The following is a 12,081-nucleotide window of genomic DNA, read 5'->3' on the forward strand; positions in this document are numbered from 1 at the left end:
CTTTCCGTCCACACGGTGTCTCCACATGTGACGTATGTGAATCCTACGGCTCTCAAGACATGGTGGCAACATTAAAGTGACTTCATCACCGTCAGAGCACGTGTGTGGCACTCATGGTGTGGGGAGGGGAAAGCCTCTCACGAGGCAGTGGTGGCCGTGCAAGCCAGCCACGGTAAAACAAGGAGAGGAGCGAGGAAAGTGATTCAACATGACAGCCGCACTCAAAGTCGAGAGGAGGGATTCTTCTGTGACGAGCACCTGAAGGAGAAGAGCCGGAGGCAGGAAAGTACCGCACAAGTTCAGAGCCTGACCGGAGTGCCTACGTTGGGACTTCCAATGTCCCATGAAAGGGAAGATCATTAAATCCTCTACCTCATCCATTCTCTTATTATTTTGTGTCCTATGTCTTTGAACAGGTCTGCATGTGATGTGGGTTTAGCTTAACGTTTAGACGTGGAAAGCGCTTCTGTGTAGTTAAGCATGCCAGCAGATTTCCACATTCTCTTTAATTCATTGATCCCTTGCTGGGTCTCAATCCTCACAATTTATTAAATGTTTTTTTTTTGAAAACCTATTCACTGTGGATTTGAACCGCAGAAGTGCCCTCTCGTGTAACCAACTTCTGTGCGGCTCAATTAATTTACTGAATCTACATCACAACGCGGAATCGCCGCGTGTGCCGAACGTTCCCGCTCGATGTCTCGCGAGTTCTCCAGCGGTCTCGTATCGCCAATTACTCCCCCAGAGACGCACGCACGCACACACGGTCATCCAATCAAGATTGGGTTACTTAGACTTTAGAATACAGCAAAAATAAACGGCAATGATGGTGCAAATGCATGGTTTCCTCATCTCCTTGTTCAAGCTTTACAGGATTATGCAACCGTCACAGACTCCCTCACACAGGGTAGTCACACGACAATATTTTTTGCACACTGTTAAATGAAAAACACTTCATCTGACTACTAATACTGATTTAACTAGAACGGCACTTGGCAAAGTGCATACCTCCACCTGGCTGAATAGTTTACATTAGGTATCCCACTGATAGGCTGGATCTGGATCCGGGCCTGAACCAAAATCGAATCGGCTTGTTCTAGTCACCTAACCAATTCATCCACCTAGTTTCGTTCGAATCCGTCCACAACTTTTTGAAACTATATTATATCATACCAACTTTCAGTGGCGGGGGTAATAATACTGCCAGTGTTTGTATTAGTATTAGAGCCACACAGTGTAGCAGAACTAACAGACCCGGTGAAAGCACATTTTGCATTGACCATTAAAATAAATAAATGTAAACTTTAAAACCGAATAATAACTTCACCAAACTTGGCCATTTTACGCACACTGCGAGTAAACCATGATGAGGTTTCACATTAGGAAAACACACCCTGGAGTTCATTTTCAACAGCGATTATGGCTCAAAGGGAAGACATTCACATTTACAATACATCAACCATAATCGGTGGTGCAATGGTTAGAGCGTTAGAGCATTAGAGTCTGGAAGGTCGGTGGTTCGAGCCCCGGCTGAATCATAACCAAATACTTATATTGATACTACTGTATAATGATGAATAAAATTAGTATGTGATGCTTCCTTGCTTGACATGGAATTTTAACATCTCCCTTCAATCCCACTCCTCCCTCCAGGTCTTTTAAACAGCTGTTCACCACCATCTCTTATCTTCCCCCATCCAAAACCTTGATCTTTTCTACCCCCGTTAATTCACCCCAGATCCACACTTTTTTCCTGGAAGTCCGAGCAGTGTCCATGTGTTTTATACCTCTCCTACCCACCCCCCTTCCCGTGCCACCTCCCCCCAAGCACTCTCCCTCCCACAGATCTCCTGACGTCCCTGTTCTCTGCTGTTGTACTTGTGTGCTTCCCTCTCTCTCCCCATCTTGTCTCCCGCTCCCTTTATTGTACGTTTAGTGTGTCCGTTTTTTTTTGTGATTAATGTTAGCTCTTACACGAGCCTCGATCTTGTATACACACAAAAAAAAAAAAGATATAGCACAGATTAACAACCATAGGTTGGCAAATATAGCACAGGCTTTTTGGGCCTAAAGGCCTCCTCCTGTGTTGAAGTTCCTTTCATGGAACTCATTAAATGGCTAGATCAATGTACAATCGACAAATCAACGTACTGTACATGTGATGCAACCGGTTCTTTTTGGTTCTGAAGGAATGTGTCTCCACTGTACATGAAGGGGATTTGTGACCTTTGGTATCGCTTAACCACCAACCTTCCGCACTCTGAAAGTGTCTAACAGGGTGGTGCAGCGATAGCACGTCGATTTTCAGCTGTCTTGTCTGGGTTCGGTTCCCGACGGTCAATTCTGAACCCGATTATAAACTGTCGAATCAGGGGCTTTCCAAGCAGGTGTGTCGTCCCTCAGGTAGACGTTGAGCCCAATCTACTAGCATTAGTTAGTGAACGTTAAATATCCCACTGTGTCTTTCAATGAGGAGCTGGCGAGTTATCGCTGGCACGAATTACCATTTCCTGCCTAAACTGCGGATAGCAAGTGGCCTGGTCTTCTTGGATCTTACTCGACACTACATTACTACACTGCTTGCAATGTCAGGGTGTGGTTACCATCTTCGCTGCATCTCCTACATTGAACAAATTCATGCTCCCTGGTGTTCAAAAATCACATACCTGTGAACAACCATCTTTGTCAATAAAATAAACATCTTTTTAATTTTTATTTTTTTTCAAAAACATTCTTTATTTAAATTATTTATTTATAAACTTTTATATATATATATATATATATATATATATATATATATAATTGTAAAATATCAAAAAATAATAATTCTTTTTTAAAATAATTAATTTTAAAAGTTAATTTAAAATAAATAAATAATTTTTTAAATTATTTAAAACAATTTTTTTGATTAATATATAATTTATTTACAATTTATTTATAAACATTCCTTATTTTTAAACAAACATCATCATCTTTGTCACCACTGTGCAAATATAACACTTTTAGCTTTCCTTTTATTTCATTCCATTCCCATTGAATTTCATTCCTTTATTTCATTTTTTATTTCCCATTGTACTTTCCCTGCATTACCTCCGCAACCGAAGGTGGGCAGAGGTTACGTTTTCACCCATGTTTGTCTGTCTGTCTGAAACAGGATATCTCGAAAAGTTTGGGACAGATTCATTCGAAATTTGGTGGACAGGTTGGGTGTGTGACAAGGACAAAATGTTAGATTTTGGTGAAGATCTGATACAGATCCGAATACTATAATTTTTTAAAAGAGATTCTTCACCATTGAGAGATAGGGTCAAAAACTACATACTGCATAGCATGATATCTCAAAAAGTTGAGGATGGATTCGGACAAAACTTGGTGTAAGTGTTGGGTGTATCGAAGGAGGAAATGATTCAATTTTGGTGAAGATTCGAATCCGGTTCAGGATAAGAGAATTTTTTAATGCTTTTAAGTGATTCTTCGCCATTGAGAGATGGGGCCAAAAACGATATATTGCATGATATTTCAAAAGTTTGTGCATGGATTCGGACGAAACTAGGTGTATGAGTTGGTTAGGCGACAAGAACAAGCTGATTAGATTTTGGTCCAGCTCCAGATCTACATCCGGCCTATCAGTGGGATACAAAATGTAAACTGTTCAGCCAAGTGGAGGTCTGAGCTCAACCGAGTGCTGTTATAGTTTCATAAGTAATGATTTCTCTTCATTCAGTCAGTATGCCAGAAACAAATCTTACCTTGGCTAACCGATATAATTGGATCATTGATAGGTAGTTCATCCTCCTCCTTTTTCTTCTTCTTCTTGCCGGGATCTTGCACCTTTCGCAAAAGGGAGAGTTCTTCTGAGCGACGTATATCTGATGGGAAGGATTTCAAAGGCAGTTGCATTTCTCCAATATGTACCAGCTCACGTTCCCCTGCGCTATTATTTGTCTTGCTATAAAGACCCCTAAGCATGAGGGGTTGTGGATATGTGAAGATGAACCCATACAAAGTTGCCATAAAAAATTCAATACCATTGAAAATCAAAATGTTTGTAAATTTTAACATTAAAACAAAGGCATTTAAGAAGAGGAGGTAAAAAAAACTCACTGCACGTCCGGCATATGTCAGCCACGGCGCGAAAGACAGCGTCGGAGAAGCTGACCGAGACACGCACGACCTCCATGTTGGGTAGCTGCACTCGCAGAAGCTTATGTTGTGGAGAGAAAAGGAGGCCTGCATCAGCCTGTACGCCATACTTGTCTAGGGTCCAATGACTCTTGAGCAGCCAAAGTTTGCGCTGGTCCCACCACAGAGCGTAATCAGACCAATCCTTTTTCTCATCTGCAAAGGATAAGGAGAATGAAGATGACATATGTGAGGATTGGTTATATCTGCGAAAACGTTTGACGAGTACACTCACTCGCCTCGAAGCTGTCTAGCCTGGGTTTGAATCCTGACCCAAAAATAAACTGTTATCCTGGTGTGTTTCATCCCTCGGATGGACTTGAGATGGGCACGAGAGTTTGAACTGCCGGCATTAGTGAGTGGACGTTAAAGATCCCATGGTGTCGTTCATGTAGAGTAGGCGAACTACTGCCGGAATCCTAAATTGCAACTTCCTTCCTCCAACCTATAGGGAGCACACTCCATCAGTCGCACAGCCAAAACCCCAAAAAATGATGCAAACCAGCAGCCATGTGCCACACACTAAATTAATGAATGAAAGTTATTGCAGCATGCAATAACAAGTTTCATCTCATGTTGCAGATAAATGTTCCATTGGTGGTTGAGAGGTGGAGGGGAGAAGAAGGAGGAAGAGGAAAGGGGAAAGGACAATGTCCTGGTGCTTGTGGACTTTCTGGGAAACGAAATCCCAAAAAGCTCACCAGGAAATTTATAGCTCGGCTGGAGCATGACACTATGAAAAACAAGAGCAAGCCATGTCTCAATTTTTTTTGTACTTTACAATGAGCCATGTCTCAATTTTTTCTATGCAGCGCTTTTGGAGATAAGGAGGTGCAAAGTTTTTCGGTTTTTCCAAGATGGCGCCTGTACCACGTGACCTATGACGTAATCTTGTTTTTTTCTCCACCAATTTATCCCTAGATGACGCTCAACAAATTTCATCTTGATCGGATGAAGTTTTGTACTTGTCGAATTATGACGTCATAATGGAGGCACCTATGACATCATCATTAACATATTTTACTCCACATGGAGAGTTCTTTACAATGAGCCATGTCTCAATTTTTTGCTACGCAGCGCTTTGAGATATGGAGGGGCAAAGTTTTTCGGTTTTTTTCCAAGATGGCACCCGTACCACGTGACCTATGACGTCACAATTATCATTTTAAAAATCTTCAGGAGTTGCTGCACATATGGTGAAAATTTCCTGTCAATCAGACCAACGGTTGCAGAGAAAATCATGTTTATTCTGTGCGGACAAACAAACAGACACACGGACCCAAATGCAATACCCTGGTAACTGGCGAGGGTAAAAAAAACAAAAAAAAAACAGGAAATAGGGTCAAAGTGACAAGAAGTTTGTTTCTCGTGAACATGCCCATATACTCACACCCTTCCTGCGAACGCCTTCTGTGGAAAGCTGATAAAGGGGAAGCAAACAGTCAGAAGTGGGGGAGGAGGAGCAGAGCGGTGGAGATGGAATCTGTCAAAGTTTCATGTCTTCAAAATGGCTAAACATTTGGGAATTCTTTGCAGGTTGCCAATCGCTTACGATCCACTATGTAGATACACTGCTCGATTAACCCGCAGGAAAATTGTCAAAACAGTTAAATAACGTCAAAAGCAATGACACTTTCAAAAGGGGAAGAGCCTCTTGTGTTCTCGTTTCAAAATCCCACACCCCAAACTTCTGCCAGAATGACTAGTTGTTATAACATCTGCAGCTTTGGAAAGTCAAAGGCAGCACATTAGATATATTTTGAACAAAAAAACAACCTTTCCCAGGGCGGTTAGCATATACATCTTAGCATATACATCTGTCAACATTCAGTTGGGAAAATTAATCGTCCTTAATTTTCCGCTGACGCGGACCGACTAGTCCAAATGAACATTGGTGTTCCATTGCACATTTGATAAAATTTGTGGTTTCATGCAAATCAATGTTAAACGTAACAAGATAGAGATATATACATACATATATATGTGTGTGTGGTGGAGGGAACGTTGTTGCTTCTAACTCGAGTTATGGTCTGCGAAATGATTTTCAAAGGGCACATGACCTTCCAACCTTTTGAACCTAAAACCTAATCGGTTCATCTTCATAGTACACTCCATACTTGTGCAAGTTTGGTTGAAATTCCTTCAGTGGTTCACAAGTTATCGGAAATCATGGTAACTAAAAAAAACAATAACAGACGGACGTAGAATCTGGTTCAGTGATCACTTGTCAACTGCTATAGTTACCGTTTACTATAGCAATGCATTGTGGGTTATTTTATACACATGAACGAGGATCATGGAGGAGCGATGTGAGGGTTAAAAAAAAAAAAAAAAAATCCAACAAGCAAGGGAACGAATGAACAGGAAATGAGGGGAGGAAAGACAGTAACCTTCAAATGTATGAGGGTTGGGTGAATGGGGGTAATAAAAATCAATGGCAGAGATGGGGTGGACGGGTGGCAGTGCTCTGCCTGCTTCAAGCCGCAGGAAGATGGTTCAATAGAAAAGAGAAAGGCGTCGAAGAAACTTGCTTTTCAGAAAACTACTTCACGAAGTAGATTGAGATGACGTTTCATTGGTGTAAAAAAAAAAGAAGACAATTGTCCTGCCTCTGTCTACATTTAATTATTTATATCTGTTAGAAACACCCACTCCCTTGGGGAGTGGCCTGGGGGAAGGGGGGGAGGGAGGTGGGTGGGTTCTGGGATAGTGGTGGAGGTGGGGCAAATATATTTTGTGCTGTGGCTAATAATCCCCCGTTTGCAGCAGGGGTCAATAAACCACTTGCATTGTGGCACGTGTACAGGGGGAAATCATAAGTAGGTGGGGTGTGGGGGGGGGGGGGGGGTTGGGCAGAGGTGCCCATGCCCCGTCTCTGGGTACTACCAACACATATGCAAAAGTTGGCGGAAATCGACCCAGCCTAGTTTTTTTTCTATAATTTTCAGACATACATACACAGAATTCCCTTAACATAGTAGGATGTTGATTGAGCTGTGAGGTTTCAATGGTTGCTATTTGTAGAATACGCAAGTGGTATTTTAGTTTGGATAAGCAGATGAATGGGAACTTTCGTGCGTTTTATGAATAAAGTGATAAATAATTCCATGAATCTTCATTTACAGGGATCATGATCAGACCAACAATCGTACTGTCGGCAAATTTAATCTATCAATTTCACATCTACTGCATTTCTCATTACTCATCTCTGATTCAACAGCAGCCCACGAGCATTTCGTAAATGGAACAAATGAGAAACTTTATATTTGTGTTAGAGAAAGTAACATGAGAAAACCACGACAAAATGAGGAAGATGGTCACCAAACGGAAGTCTGCAAAAAATAAAAATAAAATAAAATAAATTCCCAGCTAATCTGCTTTGCTGGTTGAACGAGCAGCCATTCCACAGACCAACAATCGCTATGTTGTGGTTCTTTAGATTCCACCTCCACTTTAGCGCTGTATTATTTTCATATCTTTCATTATAATCTCGTCTCTATAGTTGTATCCGTCATTTCATCCAAAAAAAAACAAAAAAAACTAAATCTTTTTGGCCTTGATACTCGATAATCTGGTATCTCTTTCAGAGACACCTTGGGATTGGCAAATTCAATTTGGATGAAGCTACCACCTGTTGGGTTCCCTTTCCATCGATTGGTCAAACGAATCTGATGTCATAATTACTTGGGTAACACAAGTGAGAGACTGCTTTACTGTGCTTTCTGGTACTTCTCAATGTTGTAGTAATACTCAATATAAAAATTATTGTATTTTGCACCGATTATCATACGGATGAGGATTTAAGGTCAAAGCATGTGTATTAGACCGGTGCTTAAAATGAAAGCTTGTTCAATTGTCACATAGGGGTTCGTGTCTTGGGTGCGGAGATCGGAGATCACGCACACGTCAGCATTGGCGACAGAACATCCATGACGACCGTTGACAAGTCTGCTGCAATTCTGTCCAACCCGACTCCACATCATTATATGAATGCAATATGTGCAGGTTATCAAAAAGGAAGCAGGTCATTGATAGAGGTCAAAGGTCAGCTGGCATTTGCAACAAATCAAATCTTTCACCTGCTTTGGAAATGGTGCTCGACTCCCGTTACGCTCGGTGATAGACCCCAAAATTGTTAACAAAGCAGGTGCTTCATCCCAAGGAGAAGGGGATTTGATGAAATTTTTATAAATACTCAAACAGTGAGCTCATGACAAAACCAAGGAAATTGTCTTACTTAGACAAATGTGAACCACCTTTAGAGGCCATTTTTCCCCTCAGAGCATAGTTGGCCTTTTTTGGGGCACCGTGGTCCCTTTTTGAAGCAATGTTTTGTGGGCGGATGCCCTTCCTGCCGCCAACCCTGTTGGTCACCTCTTGCGACACACAGGGAATTACCAGTGAGCTGGCGTTAATTCAGCGATCGACCGGGATTTTGAACCCGGGATCCTAGGATCCCAAGCCGGCACCCGAACCGCTAAGCCAACACCAGGCTTACTTAGACAAGTGTCCAAATAATTATTTCTATACAACATCAAGGCTCATGTCAGAGATGAGAAACGGTAAAAAGGCAATGATGCTACATTGACAATAACCAAGGGAATGAATGAACAGGAAAGTAGAGAGAAAGAGAAAGAGAGAGGAGAGAAGGAGAGGACAGGACGGAACACTCCGAGTTCGAGGGTTGGGCCCATAATGTAAACCAAAGTTGCAGTCGCTACGAATAAGGGTTTTTGAGATGAAACGAATGTGCGTGTGAGTGGGAGGAAAAATCATTCCAACTTTCTGGTTCAAAAAGACGTTTGTAAATGACACTGTGTTCACAAATCCATCATGGCGGAGGCAGTTTGGATCAATCATCCCCAACGATTCAAACTTATCGCGAGACATGCCCTCCGTAGGAGAGGCAAACAAAGGGGAAGAACAAACCAGAGAAACAAACGAGCGACACACTCAGAATACGGGCCAAAGGCAAAGAGGTGTTCCATGAACGCAAAGGCTGCTGATGCGACAATGTTGAGATAATATCAGACTCGTCAAAATCATGGCGATTTGATGCCTCATTCAAAATACACACAGACGTACACCCACGCACGCACACACGTACACCCACATACGTACACCCATGCACGCACACATACGTACACCCACCCACACACACATACGTACACCCACCCACACACACATACACACACCCACACACACACATACGTACACCCACACACACAATACGTACACACACACACACACACACACACATACGTACGTACACCCACACACACATACATCCACCCACCCACACACACACATACGTACACCCACCCACACCCACACACACACACACACACACACATACGTACACCCACCCACACACATACGTACACCCACCCACACACACACGTACACCCACACACACACACACGTACACCCACACACACGTACACCCACACACACGTACACACACACACACGTACACACACACACACACACACACACACACACACACACACACACACACACACACACACACACACACACACAAATGAATGATGGTGGAAGGAATTTCAAAACCTATAGGCCATATCAGTTTCCTTTTGAATTGACGTTACCATGTTGAGTTTTTCAGTTTCTTGTTCACACATGACACACTCCATATAACGGAGCCAAGAAAAACTATCACCCACCGTTATCGTGGGTCCCCTTAAAAGATGCAGAACCCACAAAAGTGCATTTATTCTTTCTTTCTTTCCACAAGCCGCTAAATTCTTGAACCAGCTGCTTCCTTCTGATGTCCTCACCATTTGCACCCATCAAGGCCCAGGGCGACAAACTCTCCCCTTTTCTGTCACCTCCCTTTCCTTCTTGCGTTTAGAAGAAGTCGTGTAGGTGAGCTATTGCCAGCACCCTGGTCAAATTCCTGCTCTAACCTACAGGGGCACTGCATCAGGTAGCACATTTACCTTTGAATTGTCTAGTCGAGGTTCGATTCCTCAGAATTCCAAGGCCAAATGCAAAATGTGCGAGCGATGGGTCCCAGGCAGGGCGTTGCATCACAAAGTGCTGAGTCCCTCAGACGGATGGTAAACCGGGTATCCCGTGCGGTGGCATTAGTTGGTAGGCGTCAAAGACCTCAAGGTGTACTTTGTGAGTAGGCAAGTTACAAAATTACAAAGTAGGCAAGGCACAATTTACAAATTCCTGCCCGGATCACCTCCAGTCAAACGCCAGACGTTTCATGAAAGACTTGGGTTGAAAACGTTCCCCAGGTGACCCCACAAGGAGGTGGGAATAATAGTGGGGTCTACTGCTGCTACGTACCTACTTGATTTTTAGGTAATGGCAAATGCGTTTTCCACAAAGAAAGTGAGGCTTTGATTTGATTGGATGTCTGCACGGAAGATCCCTGGTTTTGTGCCAGTCCTGATGGTTTGAGTGACTCCAATGATTCCAATGACCGAATACTTGTCTACATGGGCGTCTGGTTTACCGCAAGGTGGAACACCGTCAAAACGGGCACATGTGGTCCTCCCGTCCATCGTACGATGGAGCAGCCACCGAGAAGGAAATGGCAACAGGGATAAGGGTTCCTACAAACACAAGCATCACTTACTGATGGTTTCCACCAGCTGAAGCAGAACCCCTCCGATGTGCATGTCCCCGGACACTCGGACGGGCACATCCTTCTTCGTGTCCCAAACAGTCACCGCCAGCTCCCAACGACCATCCGCCAGCTCCCCGTCCGCGGTGCGAATGCCATCCATAGAGGCAGGTGTCCTCTGGTCAAGCACACAGATCACACCTGTATACGTCCTGGTCTTGAGTTGCACTCTGTTGTTTTTCCTTTCACTGAAACCTGTTCACACACAGCACCACGCAGACAGGTGAATTAATGCTACAGTATGAATAAACCCTTTTGGTGGCCGTTCATGGGTGACATGCACGTACACCTGGGAGCAGGAATTTGTTTACAGTGTGGGAGCCAATGTGAGCACAGCAATCACACCTGCAGCAAGCAGGGCCACCTCGTGTCAAGGTATACCCAAGACGACTAGAACATTTGCTACCTGCAGTTGGGCGATAATTTTGTAATTTGTTCAGGGTGCAGGAGATAACTCACCTACCCTTGTGGATCGATACCGTGGGATCTTTTAACACCCAGCACTTAATCTTGGCAGGTGGCACACCTGTTTAACAGAAGAACGACGCACTCATCCTGCGAAGCACCATTACACTACAGGCCGATGGCACTGGACAGGTATCTTTCTCGACTTTCAATTGAAGAACAGGTGGATCACCCTCCCTCAACACCCGACTCCACCTGGTCACTCCCCTCGACATTTTTAAACTACCTGATCCTCGAGTGTGTATGCACAGACGGAAAATCCTACCTGCGTAAAGTTGTAGCGGTGAAATGGTAAACTATCGTTCACAATAAAGGTGTACAAAGGTAAACGTTGTTAGTCCCCTCCCAAACAGCTATACTTTCCCGCTATATACAAGTTAAATAGCACGAAAACTTGACAAAAGTCCGTAAAACCGCATCTTGCTCACCGTCCACCCAGTGGAGGAAATAATCGGTACACAAACCGCTTCAAGAAAGTTTGATTTCAGTCTTCCAGCTCCACAAATGGACGAGTACAAATTCCGCACTCGCCCGGGCGACTTCCTCAAATAGTGCGAGAAAGCGGCATTCTCTAGCGGGTGTGGCTTAACTGTCGCCCCGCCCTCGAGAGTGACATGCACTAGCGGGCGTGGCTTAACTGTCGCCGAGCATGGAGAGGCGGCATGCTCTAGCGGGCGTGGCTTAACTGTCGCCCCGCCCTCGAGAGTGACATGCTCTAGCGGGCGTGGCTTAACTGTCGCCGAGCATGGAGAGGCGGCATGCTCTAGCGGGCGTGG

At 43.8% G+C, this 12,081-nt stretch overlaps 1 protein-coding gene across 1 annotated transcript in view; it reads right to left on the reverse strand.

Moving 5' to 3' along the window:
• The window catches only part of LOC137410970 (fermitin family homolog 2-like), a 55,634-nt gene extending 43,718 nt beyond the window's left edge, over positions 1-11,916 (reverse strand). The window contains exons 1-4 of the mRNA XM_068096428.2: positions 11,734-11,916; positions 10,793-11,035; positions 4,105-4,338; positions 3,750-3,869 (exon numbers count right to left, since the gene is read on the reverse strand). Of these exons, the coding sequence (XP_067952529.2) occupies positions 3,750-3,869; positions 4,105-4,338; positions 10,793-10,943 (505 nt within the window). The 5' untranslated portion in view covers positions 10,944-11,035; positions 11,734-11,916. The remainder of the gene's footprint in view (positions 1-3,749; positions 3,870-4,104; positions 4,339-10,792; positions 11,036-11,733) is intronic.
• Between the last annotated feature and the right edge of the window lie 165 nt (positions 11,917-12,081).

This window comes from Myxine glutinosa, chromosome 9, assembly GCF_964187855.1.
Source record: "Myxine glutinosa chromosome 9, kmMyxGlut1.1, whole genome shotgun sequence".
Taxonomy (NCBI): Eukaryota; Metazoa; Chordata; class Myxini; order Myxiniformes; family Myxinidae; genus Myxine; species Myxine glutinosa.